The 17,003-nt window shown below is 45.6% G+C and overlaps 1 protein-coding gene across 1 annotated transcript; it reads right to left on the bottom strand.

Annotated features, from left to right (window-relative positions):
- Positions 1–3,262: 3,262 nt before the first annotated feature.
- LOC130300297 (uncharacterized) lies at positions 3,263–8,102 on the bottom strand. Its single transcript, XM_056551532.1, has 2 exons — positions 6,654–8,102; positions 3,263–3,645 (listed from the first exon to the last, which is right to left on the bottom strand). The coding sequence occupies exons 1-2, from the start codon at positions 7,999–8,001 to the stop codon at positions 3,638–3,640; spliced, it is 1,356 nt and encodes a 451-aa protein (XP_056407507.1). The 5' UTR covers positions 8,002–8,102; the 3' UTR covers positions 3,263–3,637.
- Between the last annotated feature and the right edge of the window lie 8,901 nt (positions 8,103–17,003).

Below are 17,003 nucleotides of genomic sequence, written 5' to 3'. Positions count from 1 at the left end.
GAAAAGTTATTCTGGTGAATGTGGCTCTGGCCCAGATCATCGTCACACTCTACAGCCAATGGGAACATGGGAAATACTTGGTTCCTCATCTTTCATTGTGACATCACTTGATTCCATGACATATAATTATATGTAGTTTGTTTAATAAATAGGTTAAACAGATGCGGGCCCAGTACTGATCCTTGGGGTACACCACTAACAACCGGGGACCAATCAGAGCATGAATCATTGACCACCGCTTCATTCCAGTTCTCAATCCAGTTGCAAGCAAAACTTTGTGAAGCTTTGTACCCTAACCTACCTATTGGACGTCTATGAGGGACTGTCTCAAAGATTTTAGCAAAATCTCAAAAAACTATGGCTCAGATTTATTAAACTGTATCAGAGAAACCTGAGAGATTTTGCCCATAAAAACCAATCACGGCTCAGTTTTTCAATCTCAACGACCTACGGTAGAGTGAAAGCTGAGCTGTGATTGGTTGCTCTGGAAAAATATGCCTTCAGTTTGTCTCCTATAGTAGCCAAGTTCTAATCTAATAAGAGGAAAGGGAAACTTCAACATTGGGGATAAGTTCTATAAGCACCCCATAGGACAAAACTATGACCTTTCAGGGCTTCGGGCCTGGCCTAGTACAGTGTAGTCTTGGAAAATAGGATACTATCGTTATAGGAAAAAGAGGAGAGATTATTTTGGACAAAAAAAACACTAAAATCTTATGTGGAAGTAAATCGCTCACCTCGGGGCCTTCGGTTATACAATGAGCCTTCTCAATATTAAGAGGACAAGACCTTTGTTCATAACTGGCAACAAGCACATATCAAGCATTCTTTAAAGGGGTTCTCCACCATAAGGTGATTTTAGTACGTACCTGGCAAACAGTAATGGACATGCTTAGGAAGGATCTGCGCTTGTCTTGGGGCTAAATGGCTAGCTATGAGATTACCAAAACACTGTGGCTAGCTTTTTGTGAACTTGTATTTCCTGTTTCCCTTTTCTTTTTTTTAATACAAATCCCACAATTCCATTCTCCTCGCTCCCACATATCTGCCACCCAACCCATTGAAACATAAATGAGCTGAATCCATTCAAAAGACCTGGAAAATTCACAAGGGTCTTAGGGACCCTCCAGGCCAGCCCATTGTGTCAGGGAGGGGCTCACTTACTGAGCCTCTCTCTCAATACCTGGATTGGTTCCTGAGACCCTTGTTAAAATCAGTACCCTTATATCTTGCCGATACCAAAGAATTGTTACAAACAATAGAGGACGGGATGTGGCAGGGAAAATATGCCCTAGCTACCATCAACGTGGTGGGGTTGTATACCTGCATATTCCACAAAGATGGCATTAATGCGGTGCGAGAAACAAGCCGGCAAGGATGAGGTCTGCATAGATTTCATATGTGAGGCATTGGCATTCATTTTGGAACATAATGCATTTAGGTTTGGTGCCACCTGGTATGCCCAAAAGACGGACACGGCACCAACCTATTCTATTATTTTTCTAGCACTATGGGAGGAGCACGTCGTCTATGATCCCAAAAAAACTGTTTTCTAGGTACTGCATATCCACCATTGTACTATATATATATATATATATATATATATATATATATATATATATATATATATATATATAGACAATGTGCTCCTGTCATGGACAGGCACACAAGAACAATTAGCTTAACATTCATTACCTGAATGAGAATGAGTACAACATGCAATTTACGGCAAGTTTTGGGGATAAAAATGTAAAATTTTGGGATCTCGAATGATGTGTCAAAGACACAGATGGAAGTACGGGGCTATGAAAAACCAACAGCAACGAATGCACTACTACTGTACATTATGGTAGCTTCCACCCACCACATGTAACGCGCTCGTTTCCTTCTGGCAATTTTTTTGATTAAAAAGAAACTATCCAGACCATAAAGTTTTTCACCAACAGGCGTTTGTATTGATGCAGAAACTTAGGAATAGAGGCTACAGTGAAAACATTATCAACCAAGCGTTTGAGAGGGCTAATAGACAGGAGATGAAGAGCGGTAAGGAGAGGAACAAAAATAAAAATAAACGAGCTGTATTTTCTTTTGAGTTTAATCCTGTATCGGACTGTGTTAAACATGCGATTTACAAGAACTGACATGCGATTTACAAGAAAGATGCCTGATCGCGAGGGTCCCGCCGCTGGGGACTCCCGTGATCTTGCACGCCGCACCAAGTTTATAATCAGTCCCCGGAGCGTATTCGCTCCGGGTCTGATTAGCGACGACCACAGGGCCGGCGGCGTGTGACGTCACGCCTCAGCCCTCGTGTGACATCACTCTCTGCCCTCAATGCAAGCCTATGGGAGGGGGTGTGACAGCTATCATGCCCCCTCCCATAGGCTTGCATTGAGGGGCGGAGCGTGACGTCACACAGGGGCAGAGGCGTGACATCACACACCGCCGGCCCTGTGGTCGTCGATAATCAGACCCGGAGCGAACACGCTATGGGGACTGATTATAAACGGGGTGCGGCGTGCAAGATCACAGGAGTCCCCAGCGGCGGGACCCCCGCGATCAGGCATCTTATCCCCTATCCTTTGGATAGGGGATAAGATGTCTAAGCGCCGGAGTACCCCTTTAAAGGATGAGCTAGTTAGAGGTGCTTTTCAAGAGAAAAAATAAAAAATCTACTTGGTTACAGCGGGATTTGCCAAAAGGTAACCACCGGTGTAAAAATTGTTCATTCTGCACACAATAATAAACCCCAAATTCAGTTAGATCCGGTAAGACATGTAGTGTCGATTTTATGACGTGCCGTTCAGACTTTGTAGTCTATGCCATCATTTTACCGTGTTTGAAATATTATATTGGAAAAACTATCCGTCCACTTTTCCATAGGTTTAGAGAACACCTATACTCGATACGCACAGGAAAAGGATGCCCCCGGTTCATTGCCCATATGAACAGCTATCATGCCGGGGATACTAAGAACATACAGTTTTTGGGATTACAGGGTATACATCCAAATGGATAGCGGATTGGATAGACACACCAGGTTGCTACAAACAGAAACAACTTGGATTTTACAGACAAATGCAACGGGTATTTTAGGTCTTAATAACCTAAAAAATGATCTTTCCTCATTTTTGTAAAATAATTTACTTATGTGTTTTTTGTATAATTGAAGATTTTCCTAGTATTTTGACGGAAAATTTAGATTTTATAAAGACAGGAGGCGAGTATCAGATGCATAATCCTTCTTTATTTTGCCCAATAGCAGAAAGAAATGCAAGTGTTAACAACATAAAAAGAAAAAATGCTGGTAACTAGGTACCTAGCAACCATAGTGACTCCCCTTTCTCTCCTCCACCAATGACCATACACAGGGAGTCCTATATAAACTGGCTGCAGCTCCTCCTCCTCCTCTTTCTTTATCTCAGGCAGCCTCTTTACTGGAACAGATCATCACTTCTCGGGCACTGGAAGATTTCCCCAACCAGGAACCGAGCTAACCGCGTGGATCTCCAAACTATCCACTGGAACTTCAATCAACATCAACGTAGTGAGTCCGTCGGGACACCGCAGGTTCGATGGGAAGCAATGTTACTAACGAGTAACTCCAACTGTAAAATCGACGTGCAAGATAAAATCTTCAATAGCCTGAAAAAGAGAGAAGAATACCATAGAGTAGGGTAGGGTACAATGGGAGGGATGATACTCGCCTCCTGTCTTTATAAAATCTAAATTTTCCGTCAAAATACTAGGAAAATCTTCAATTTTATCACAGACAGGAGGCTCGTATCAGATGCATGTTCAAAGCAATAATAATACAATGTAATACAATCACAATACTGACATAGACACATGCTGAGTAGGCCTAAAGTAGAAGGTCTTAAAGACATCTTCAGACGACCAATCGGCCGCCTTCAGAATGTCAGCAAGCGAGCCTCCAGACTGAAAAGTCTTGGTCGCCATAGCACTCCTAGTGGAGTGGGCGAGAAAAACGGACACATCGATCCCCGCCAACGTCATCGTCTGTTTCACCCACCGTGCTAGCGTAGGGGATGAAACAGGCAAGTGCGGCGAACAAAACGAAATCAACAGTTGCGCATCGCGCCCCGCACGAAACGGTACGGTCCGATTCTCGTAGGATCGGAGACAACGCACCACACACAATCTTGGATGAGACGGAAAACACGGATAAAAAACCGAACGCAGATCGGTCTTCGTCCGACGGCAGACCGAAAACCTAACTCCATCCGGGACAAATTGTCTCCGGGACACGTCCAAGGCGCGCACATCGGATATACGTTTTATCGAAACTAAACACAGCAACATGGTCAACTTGAAGGAGAGGTGTTTCAATGATAGTTGATCATTGTCGTCCCACTCCTCGAACATCCGTAAAACGAGAGAAACGTCCCAAGTAGACTGATAACGAGGGGAAGGCGGTCTCCTAAACCGAATCCCCCTCATGAGGCGACAGATCACGGGATGTTGACCGACCAGCAAGCCATCCACCAGGGAATGGTGCGCAGAAATGGCCGACCTGTACACATTGATAGTGCGATAGGCCTTACCCGTTTCGAAAGAATCCGATAAAAAATTTATGACTTCAGCTAGAGGGGCGCGAACGGGATCCAAATCCCGTCGTGTGCACCAACGTAGCCAAAGTCCCCAGGCAGATCGATAAGCTGATCTGGTACCCGGCGCCCATGCTTCGTTAATGAGGTTGCTAGCCGTCTGCGAAATACGTCCCCCAAGTGACGATGACCCGAAATCAGCCATGCCAACAGTGGCAACTGATCGAGAAGAATCAAGGGGTGTGATTCTCCTTTCGGGCCCTTCAACAATGAAGGGAGACTCGGACATAGTCTCGGCACGTCCATGGCCAAACCCAGAATCTGCGGAAACCACGATTGGGTCGGCCACCAAGGGGTGATCAACACCAAAGTCGCTTTCTGATTCTCCGTCTGCCACAGTACTCTTGGGATCATTGCGAAAGGCGGAAAGGCATAAAGTATACCTTGAGGCCAATGCTGAAGAAACGCGTCCGTAGCTGCGGCCTCCGGGTCCGGACGCCAACTGAAAAATATCTCCAATTGGCGATTGAGCCGAGAGGCAAACAAATCTACGGCCAACGGCCCCCACAACGACTGTATCGACTGGAACACCGCCGGATCCAGCATCCAATCGCTGGAATCCCTGAGGTATCTGGAATTCCAATCCGCAATGGAGTTGGAAATCCCGGGTAGGTATTCCGCCTTCAACACAATGTTCCGTTGAAGACAGAAATCCCAGAACTCCGTCGCCAGATCCGCGAGGATTTTCGACTTCGTCCCGCCCAGTCGATTGATATACTGCACCGCCGCTACGTTGTCCATACGCAGCAGGATGCAACAATCGGATCTGTGGGATGCAAAACTCCGGAGCGCGAACGATCCCGCTAGGAGTTCCAAGCAATTGATATGCAACTGCGTCTCCGACCTTGACCATTTGCCTCCCGTGGAGGAAGTCCCGCAACGAGCGCCCCAGCCGGAAAGACTGGCGTCCGACTCCATCACAAGGTCTGGTTTGGAATTGAAGATGGTCTTCCCATTCCAATCCTGGACATGTTGGAGCCACCAGAGGAGTTCCTCCCTGGCTTCCAGAGATATCGGAACCTCGTCCGAGTAAGACAGGCCCCCCTGCAAATGTCTGATTTTTAGACGTTGCAGGGCCCGGTAGTGTAAAGGCGCCGGAAATATCGCCTGGACAGATGCTGACAGCAGTCCGACAATCCGTGCGATAGCTTTCAAGGATACCCTCGTCCTGCGGAGGATACTCCGAATCTCCTTGCGTATCGTGGTCAACTTCTTGACCGGAAGACTCAGAGTGGCGGACTGAGTATCCACCAGAAAGCCCAAAAACTCCAAGTTCCTCGCCGGTGACAACACCGACTTCTTCCTGTTGACCAAAAAAACTAAATCCATGAGGAGCGAAATCGTCCACTGGACATGCCGCCTGGCCAGCACGCATGTAGGAGCCATGATCAAAATGTCGTCGAGGTAGACGATTAACCGAACACCTCGACTTCGGAGGACCGCCATGGCCGGTCTCAGCAATTTGGTGAAACACCACGGAGCCGAGGAGAGGCCGAACGGGAGGCATGTGAACTCCCACTTGCGATCTTCCCAACAAAACTGCAGGTATCGAGTGCATGAGGGATGGATTGGTACCGTAAGGTACGCATCCTTCAGATCTACCTTTGCCAGCCAGTCGCCCGGCTGCAGTAGATCTCTGAGCAGATGTATACCTTCCATTTTGAAATGGCGGTAGACAACGCATTCGTTGAGATAGCGCAGGTTTATCACGGGTCGGTGTCCGCCGTCTTTCTTTTTGACCAAGAAGACGTTGCTGACAAAACCCGGAGTGTTCCAAGGCACTTCCCTGATGGCACGCTTTTGGTTTAGCTCCAACAGTTCCGCGTGGACCAGATCCCTGTCCGTGTCTGTAAATTGAATGGCCCTCGGCCAATGGGTCTGTACAGGATTGCATGTGAATTCTATGCAGTAACCCGACACAACCTGTAGCACCCACGGGTCTGAAGTGATCCGGGACCAAGCGTGGGAAAAATACATCAGATGGCCCCCTACCGGTACATCCGGTAGTGGGGTATAAAGTCTCACCTGTGCCTCTGGTTCTGGGGAAACCACGTGTGGAACCTCGGGTCCTCCATGGACGACCTCTGGTCGGGAAGAACGGGGTAGCCGGTTGCACAGGTGGGGCGGGTGTATAGTGATGTCTGTCTGGTGTGAAGTGGACAGTTCCTCTATGGTAGGGTCGGTAATACGAACCGCGGCTGGAAGGGCGACCCCTACCCCTTCCAGCCTTGTTGAAAACCTTCCCCTGAGAAGACTTTTTAAGAGAGGACTGGGCCTTGTCGAGGCTGGAGAACAGTCCGACAAATTTATTAATGTTTTTTATGAAGGATTCGCCAAAGAGCAGTCCTTCTGCACTCGGGCCCGGCTCGTCAGAGGCCAGATGGGTCAGCTGAGGGTCCAAGCGCATCAAGATAGACCTGCGGCGTTCCGCCGACATGGCCGTGTTGGCGTTGCCGAGCAGGCAGATTGCCCGCAATGCCCACCCCCTTAGGATCTCTGCATTTACAGGGGCGCTAGAAGCCACCGCCTGTTCGGACATGTCCAAGATCTTTGTCAATGGACCCAGAATGTCCAGGAGTTTGTCCTGCACCCCTTTGAAGGACTTATCAATCCCCTTCTTGGGGTTCTTCCCCGATTTGAGGAGATATCTGACCAGGATGGGGTCCAGATCGGGAGTCTTCGCAACACTATTGCCAATAGATGGCCTTGGGCATTCCGCCCTCAATTTGCTGCGGTTTGCGCGATCCAACGATCTGCGTAACCAGGTCTCAATGTACTTAGACACTTGGGGAGAAGGTGTCCACTCCCCGGATCTAGGATGAGTAATATCATCCGGATTAAAAAAGGGAACACCCAATGAGTCCACCGGGATTCCGGAGGGTTCTGCCTGGGGAGCAGGGGCAGAGGAAGGGCCCGCCTCCTCCTCCAGGCTCTCGTCGTCCTCACTCCAATCCGTGCCCTGATGATCTGACGTCATGTCAGAATCGTCTTCCGACAACTCTACGAAAGAGTTAGGTTTAACTCGTTTGGAAACACGAGAAGCCCGACCATTGATGTAATCCCCGTGGGCTGGGGGTCTGATATCCGCAACATGCTTTTCCTCAGGCGGTACTGAGGTCTTAGAATGTGAATCACCGTCTCCCTCAGTTGACAAGGCAACGGGACGGGTAAGTATGTCCAAACAATGTCGTCTCTTCCGGCTAGACTTACCGGGTCTTAAAAGGCTGGGCGCCTGGGCCGAAGCATGGGGCACAGAGGGCGGGACAGAAATCACCGTCGCCTCCTCCTGGCGAGGCGTAGCCAGCGCCAGGGAGACAGAGCGGGATATATTAGCGTTGACTGCTGACATAGCAGACGCAATGGCTGAGTGCATTGATTTGGTGAGTTGCTGTAGCAAGTCAGAGGAGGGGACCTCTGCCTCTAAAGTGGGGGCTGGTGCACCATCCAGAGGAGTAGGCACATTATGCACAGACATGGTGAGTTGTAGTATATGGAGAATACGGGGCTGTGAAGACAAAAAAAGGGGGTAACAGGAACTGTTAATTGGTGTATTGTACTTATTGTATATATATAAATAAAAAGTAGTTATATAACCCATATATATATATATATATATATATATATATATCTATAATCTATATATATATATGTATATATATGTATACCTACAGGCCTGGATGTATATTATATGTGTACAATCCTGTCTATCGCGCAGACAGGTGTTGTACGAGAGAGAGAACTAGGGCCAGTAGTAAGGGCGCCTATGTCCGCGCCCTCAGCGAGACGCGCGCTTCCGAGAAGCGCACGACCCGGAGAGTCGCGAGACCGCCGTGTTACTGCAGCCGAACGGGCACTCAAAACCCGTTCTGCGCTGCAGTCAGAGCGGGAGTCGTCTCCACTCCCTCTACTCCCCTGTCTCCGCGAGAGCCGCGCGACAGCGACACGCCCCTATTAGAGCGAGCGAGACGCGCGCTCCGGCTCTCGCGAGAACAGCGGCGAAGAAGAAGTGCCGACGTGGGGAAAATGGCGCGGGCCCAACGGAAGGTAACGGCAAGCTGAAAGCAGTACCAGAAGGGAGACAGGTAAACAGTGGAAACAGGTATTAAAAGGGAACGCAAAGAGGGGGCCCGGTGTCTACAGTACCGACACCAGGCAGGACAAAATAGTATAAGAGACAGGTATACAGAAGTATGAAAGTTAGTGGAAACAGGTGTGTGTAAAATCCTATTGGAAACTCAATATCTGTAGAGGCCAAGATGTATGGAAGACCGCAAGAAGCGGTCCCTAGATAGCTAGAGATACAGAATGAACCACAATTAGAGTACTTATCTGGTATGCACACTGCTACTGAGCAGAAAGAAAGAGGAGGAGGAGGAGCTGCAGCCAGTTTATATAGGACTCCCTGTGTATGGTCATTGGTGGAGGAGAGAAAGGGGAGTCACTATGGTTGCTAGGTACCTAGTTACCAGCATTTTTTCTTTTTATGTTGTTAACACTTGCATTTCTTTCTGCTATTGGGCAAAATAAAGAAGGATTATGCATCTGATACGAGCCTCCTGTCTGTGATAAAATTGCATTTTTCTACTATATCTGTACAAAATGTTTGTATGCCTTTTTATATGTATCTTTCACCTTATTTGCTATGTATACACATGTGGGGTTAATTATGTATTGTAGATGATTGGTGCTCAGAGGGTTAAATAGGGTGTTCCCCTTTACCCACACTACCTTGAGAAAGCGTTCCTGTTAACGTGAAATTGTTGGTATAGTGTGTTCCTCTCTGCTTGAGACCTGCTATGAGGCAATAAAGAAGCGGTTTTAATTGTAAAGATCCTGGAGTTCCACCTGCTAATTTCTTATCTCTGTATTACTGTGGACTGTCCTGGGTGAGCACCGGATTGCTACCGTGGATAGGAGGATTCCATATGTGGTGGCCCAGTACAGGAGTTGCACCCCTGTACCTTTCTGTCCTGTGTGGCAGACTCTTTCTCAGTGTCCCCTGAGTCCACCCTTATTGTATATATCTCAAATGGTTGATAAGTGCCTTATGTTATATATGAAAATGTCTTTATAATGTTCATATGCCTTTAAAAGTTGTTACCAAGTCATGTAACCAGGGAAGGTGTCAGTGACCATGTGACTTGTCTGGTGACCTATAGGACCCCTCCAAAGTCTCCCCCATATAAACCAAGGGAGAAGCTAGTTCAGTCTCTTGAACTTTTTGAGTAAATGCTGAGGAACAGTCAAGACCTAAAAGTGTCTGGTGTCCTGAGGAGACCCTAGTCACGCAGCCACGCTTCCATCACCAAGTCCCCGACAGGTGAACATCAAAGCCTGGTAAACTACACAAGGGGTGAAGTCTAGTCAGTCCTAATCAAGTCAGTCAAGTCTGTCTAAATTCAGCGTGGGACTGCAGCATTCTGTCTAAGTCCACTACAAGTCCTAATGAGCCCGCAAGTCTCCTAAATCACTGGTCATCTCCTTGGGCCTAACTGAGCTGTCAAGACTGTTACACCTGTCTACTTCAGTAAAGCTGTCGTTGTTCCGTAACTTGGCATCGGAGTCATTATTTGCCCCCCGCCTAGCCTAGGATTCAGCGGCCATACCTCGGGTGGTGCAGATGTTAACCACACCCTGGTGTCACGAATACAAGGGGTTAATGCCATCTACCCCTAGGGTAATAACTTCTGCCCTCATCACACCCTCAACACACATAAGTCCCCGAGTTATATCCCACTACACAGGAAGGTCGGAGTGGTGCAGCATGCATCATTCTTTATTGGCTAGTACAGTGTAGCTTTCACCAAACCATAGTTTGGCAATTGGGGAACTGGGAGACAAGGAATGAGCATCCTAGCCTCTGTGCCACACTACAGAAATACTAGTAGGACATGCTGACCAGACCCTCTTGTCTCTGAGGTCGCCATGTTACTCAAGAGTTATATCCTGCTTCAGAGAGAAACTAGTTGTGGTGGTGTGATGCAAAGGGCAGATGGAATTACCCTAGGGGCAGATGGCATTAACCCCTTGTATTCGTGACGCCAGGGCGTGGTTTATCCTCAATACCACCCGCTGGATCCTGGGCTAGGCACAGGGGGCAATAATGACTCTGATGCCAAGTTACGGACAACGGTAGCTTCACTGAGGGTAGACAGGTGGAAAAGTCTGTACAGTTCAGCCGGGGCCCAAGGAGGTGACCAGTGATGCAGAGACCTTAAGGGCTTGCTGGGACTTGTAGTAGATGGGGTTAATCTTATGCAGGCCACGTTGAGTTGACAAATGATGACTGTGACTGACTTGACTGATGACTGACAACACCGAGGCTGTGGCTTAGGGTGCATTCACACCACGTTTTGTACATACGGGTGCCGAATCCGGCGGGGGGAGGGGCAAACTAGGCGCTCCCGTACCCCGGCCGGATCAGCCCGTGACTCCATTTACTTTAATGATGCGACCGGAGTCAAATAGTGACTCCGGTCGGCTCAGTTTTGACCCGTATGTGGTTTCGGACCGGCCCTAAAGCCGCAGTACACTACGGTTTTAGGTCCAGGTCAGGAAACCGCATACGGGTCAAAATTGAGCCGACCGGAGTCAAACGCATCATTAAAGTAAATGGAGTCACGGGCTGATTCGGCTGGGATACGAGAGCCTCCTATGGCTCTGGACTCTCTCTAGGACTCGACTTGACACTTGACCTCAGTAAAGACTTGTAAGGAAAGAGAGTGAGCTAGCTCCACCTAGGACTTATATGGGGGAGACTAGCAGGGAGCCCATTGGTCACCCTTAAGTCACCTGGTCACTGGGTAACAATCACATGACAAATCACATGTTAAACATACTTAAAGTGACAACGCTTTTTTTTTATACATTATGCAGCATAATACATAATAAATATATTTACATGGGGGGACAGATGCATGGGGCCCAGGGGACACTGGAGGAAGCTGCCTGACAGGGCACCAAGGGTATGGGGTTACATCTCCCGTACTGGGCCAACACATAGTTAAAACTGGTGAACCAAAAGTTAAGGCACCTTGACCCTGACACAGACATCACAGAGGTTCAAGTGACTGTTACTACAAGACTGTACCTCCATTTCTTCAAAGATGTCATTGTGCTGAAGAAACTATTGCACATACTCTAGTAGTCTCCAGTGTCGGCTTTGCACCTACACCTCACCATTAAGGGAACCCCCCATGTTAGTTATTTCACAGGGTGTGACATAGGGGCAATATACCATACACACCAACTGTGCAGCCAACCCCCCCTACCCTTATGGAAGCCCTCATGCCCACCTGACAAGAACCATTTCAAGGCTGCAGAACCACTGCTCCCAGCCATCCCACAGAGTCTTCCCCACTGCAAGATCTGTGCCTCCCTCTGGGCTCCTGCCAGCTGGACCAATACAGTATTTATTTTGGTCGGAATGCCCCTTTAATGATAATCTGTATTTTTGGAAATAAGTCAGTGTCCATAAAACACTCTACGCAGCACTTTTTGTCCTTTAATACTTCACTTTCACCTGCTAAATTGGTCGTAAATTCCAAAGAATTTGGGTGGCGAACTGCATTCCCCATCCACAATGTTCCGAATGTATTTTATAAGGTTTCAGGAGAGCGGTTTACAAGAATTGGGAGGAGAAGAGGCTATAGATCAGGACATTACTGCATTGAAGACGGGGGAAGGAATTCTTCTCAATGTGAGATTTGGCAAATGTTCATGAAGTTAATAGCAGAATCATCAGATTCACGACCATTGGAAGGAGATTCTGGCCCAGAACCCCTGTAAAAGACGATCGGCCCAGAACACAACAGCAATTTCATAATTGAAGCCATTTAATTTAATTTGCAGGGATTGATCTTTAGCTTCTTGGATTGTTCAGAAGATGTTCAATAACATCAAATCAAATATTAAATATATCATTAAACAATTAACAGCGGCGAGCGGGGACCTGTGGTCAATGACCGCAAATGATGAGTTGGTGCAGTGAATTTTACAACAGGAAGTGCAGCCATCTTTAACATAGTCTGATCAATATTCTGAATGCTATCAATAGTCCCTGGTCTTATCTCATAGTAGCTAAGTATCTGGCGTTGCCTGGTCTTCTTTTCTATATCTTGTTCTCAAATTTCATCCTCATATCCTGTTCCCATATCCGTCCTCATATCCATCCTCCTATCCCATCCTCATATCCCATCCTCATATCCGTCCTCAAATCCCATCCTCATATCCCATCCTCATATCCCATCCTCATATCCCATCCTCCTATCCCATCCTCATATCCCATCCTCCTATCCCATCCTCATATCCCGTCCTCCTATCCCATCCTTATATCCCATCCTCCTATCCCATCCTCATATCCCTTTCTCCATATCCGTCCTCATATCCGTCCTCCTATACCATCCTCATATCCCATCCTCATATCCGTCCTCAAATCCCATCCTCATATCCCATCCTCATATCCCATCCTCATATCCCATCCTCCTATACCATCCTCATATCCCATCCTCATATCCTATCCTCATATTCTATCCCCATATCCCGTCCTCCTATCCCATCCTCATATCCCATCCTCATATCCGTCCTCAAATCCCATCCTCATATCCCATCCTCATATCCCATCCTCATATCCCGTCCTCCTATCCCATCCTCATATCCCATCCTCCTATCCCATCCTCATATCCCGTCCTCCTATCCCATCCTTATATCCCATCCTCCTATCCCATCCTCATATCCCGTCCTCCTATCCCTTTCTCATATCCTATCCTCATATCCCGTCCTCCTATCCCGTCCTCATAATAATATACTGTCCTAGTTTCCTGATCTCATATGCCAACCCCATATCCTGACCTCATATCCCGGCCATATATTCCCATCTCATATCTTCCGAAGTTCATAGATTTGCATGGGACTTCATAGGAAAGCTCCACCTTCACATAAGAATACACAAGATTAGTTTTATTAAAGGGGTTCTCCACCATAAGGTGATTTTAGTACGTACCTGGCAGACAGTAATGGACATGCTTAGGAAGGATCTGCGCTTGTCTTGGGGCTAAATGGCTATGTAATGAGATTACCATAACACTGTGGATAGCTTTTTGTGAACTTGTATTTCCTGTTTGAGTTTTCTTTTTTGCCTACAAATCCCATAATTAAATTTTCCTCCCTCCCACACATCAGCCACCCCACCCATTGAAATATAAATGAGCTGCATCCATTCAAAAGACCTGTGATTTTCAATCAGGGTGCCTACAGCTGTTGCATTAGTTTCAGATTGATCTCTTTCCCACCTAGCGATCACTCCACCCATTGAAGAAGACAGGCTCCCTGTCATCAGCTGATTAGTAAGTCAGGTCTCGGCTGCATTGCAACCTGGGAAATATCTGAGACAACAGTCATTTTGTTTGCTGTTAAAATTAAATATTGGAGTAAAAAATCACAGAAGAATTGTGAGAAAACCATCACACACAGGTACAGACACTATATTATGAACTACACTAACTTTACAGCGCCTGTAGCATAGTCAAATAAAAAATATTCCTGGAATACCCCTTTAATACAGCATAGCCTTATACCTATCTCTATCTTATATAAAGGATAGCCTTATACCTATCCCTATCTTATATGAAGGATAGCTTTATACCTATCCCTATCTTATATGAAGGATAGCCTTATACCTATCTCTATCTTATATGAAGGATAGCCTTATACCTATCTCAATCTTATATGAAGGATAGCCTTATACCTATCTCTATCTTATATGAAGGATAGCCTTATACCTATCTCTGTCTTATATGAAGGATAGCCTTATACCTATCTCTATCTTATATGAAGGATAGCCTTATACCTATCTCAATCTTATATGAAGGATAGCCTTATACCTATCTCTATCTTATATGAAGGATAGCCTTATGCCTATATCTATCTTATATGAAGGATAGCCTTATACCTATCTCTATCTTATATGAAGGATAGCCTTATACCTATCTCTATCTTATATGAAGGATAGCCTTATACCTATCTCTATCTTATATGAAGGATAGTAATGAGTGGCATAGGCCATATTCGAATTATATAAATATATTATATTTGCGATATATCACAAATATTTGGATGAATATTCCTCTTATATTCGCGAATTTCGCATATTTGTTCACTTTTTTTCCATACAAAATTCGTAATAAAATTAGCAAAGTGCGCATGCGCCATTATATCTTTCAACTAACTACTTTCCTATTGGTTGCTAGGGATGTTGCTAACCTCTGACAACTGTATTTACATCCTTCTCATTGGCCCACAAGCTAAAAGAAGGGAGGGATCAGTGTCCTCTGGAAGTACCGATATTCGCATAAAATTCGCATTTGCATATTCGCCTTCTTTGGACCACAAGGTGGAAGTAGGAAGGTACTGTGAAAAGAAAAAAGAAAAAAAAAGAATATTCGTCATAACGAATATAATTCGCGATATTCTAAATATTCATGAAATTGCAGTGCCGATATTCACGAATAAAATTAGATATTTGAATATGCGCACTCAACAATAATGAAGAATAGCCTTATGCCTATATTTATCTTATATGAAGGATAGCCTTATACCTATCCCTATCTTATATGAAGGGTAGCCTTATACCTATCCCTATCTTATATGAAGGATAGCCTTATGCCTATATCTATCTTATATAAAGGATAGCCTTATGCCTATATCTATCTTATATAAAGGATAGCCTTATGCCTATATCTATCTTATATAAAGGATAGCCTTATGCCTATATTTATCTTATATAAAGGATAGCATTATGCCTATATCTATTTTATATGAAGGATAGCCTTATGCCTATATCTATTTTATATGAAGGATAGCCTTACGCCTATCTCTATCTTATATGAAGGATAGCCTTATGCCTTTCTCTAACTTATATGAAGGATAACCTTATACCTATCCCTATTTTATATGAAGGATATCCTTATGCCTATATCTATCTTATATGAAGGGTAGCCTTATACCTATCCCTATCTTATATGAAAGATAGCCTTATGCCTATCTCTATCTTATATGAAGGATAGCCTTATGCCTATCTCTAACTTATATGAAGGATAGCCTTATGCCTATATCTATCTTATATGAAGGATAGCCTTATACCTATCCCTATCTTACATGAAGGAGAGCCTTATGCCTCTCTATTTTTTTTATATGAAGGATAGCCTTATACCTATCTCTATCTTATATGAAGGATAGCCTTATACCTATCTCTATCTTATATGAAGGATAGCCTTATACCTATCCCTATCTTATATGAAGGATAGCCTTATACCTATCTCTATCTTATATGAAGGATAGCCTTACAACTATATCTATGTTATATGAAGGATAGCCTTATGCTTATCCCATACATGCTTAAACCCCTTCACTGTATTTGCAGCGGCCACTTCTGCAGGAAGGCTATTCCATGCATCCACTACTCTCTCAGTATTGGTTGGATTAGCTTTACTTCTGACCCGTAGTGTGCATTCACACCAAATTTGGGGCATACAGCAGCCAGATCCTGCCTTCGCCTTCTGCCGTGTCCCTTCTGGACCCGTGCTTACTTTTACTTTTTTTTATAAAACCAAACTGAAATCTGTGGTCTGCTTTTTGTAGTTTTGCAATAGCTGGAGGCCCCCTGGTTGGGAAACACTGGGTTAATAGGCTGTAAAATTATAATTTCTTTTCTCCCGGATGAGTGAGACGGGATGATATAATTGCGATTACAGCCGTACCATGTGGACTTTTCATGCACCTTTCTAATTTGAAACACTATAAACGTTTAGACCCAGGATCTGAAGGGGTTAAAGTTTTTTTTTTTTTCACTTGGTGATGCCAAGTTGGCAGCATAATTCCCCGATTAAAGAAGGAAGCACCAGGTCGGCTTTTAATTCTCTTCTGCTCTTATTAGTAGGCGAGCGATTCATTAGCCAGTCCATTACCCAGCCTAAAAAACTCTCTCCATGAACCGCAGGCAAATCCCAGCAACGACCCAGCATGCTGTGCGCATAGGCTTCAGCGGCCAATGTGCGCGTACGAAAACCCATTATTATGTCAGCCGGAGATAAGGAAGCGAGAAAGTTTTGTCCCCAACTCTTTGCTACTTATTTACGACTATTCGGCTTTGAGGGTTGATGTTCTTCACGGGAGGCCTTAAGGGGGTGGAAGCAGGGTCCGGTCCATCTGTAATACTTCTTCACTATTCACAGTCACTGCCTTGATTTCCACCTACGGCCTTTTCCAATTATATCGCACTGTGGAGAGCGTTTGACATTTCACCACACGCATTAGGCTTAAGGCATCCGGCGTGTCTTATGGCTTTCCTACGACCGATGCCCAGTTTGGGGGGGGGGG

The sequence above is a fragment of the Hyla sarda genome, chromosome 1, assembly GCF_029499605.1.
Source record: "Hyla sarda isolate aHylSar1 chromosome 1, aHylSar1.hap1, whole genome shotgun sequence".
Lineage (NCBI taxonomy): Eukaryota > Metazoa > Chordata > Amphibia > Anura > Hylidae > Hyla > Hyla sarda.
Note: the sequence above shows the minus strand (reverse complement) of the source record. Positions and strands in the feature narration are given on the sequence as shown.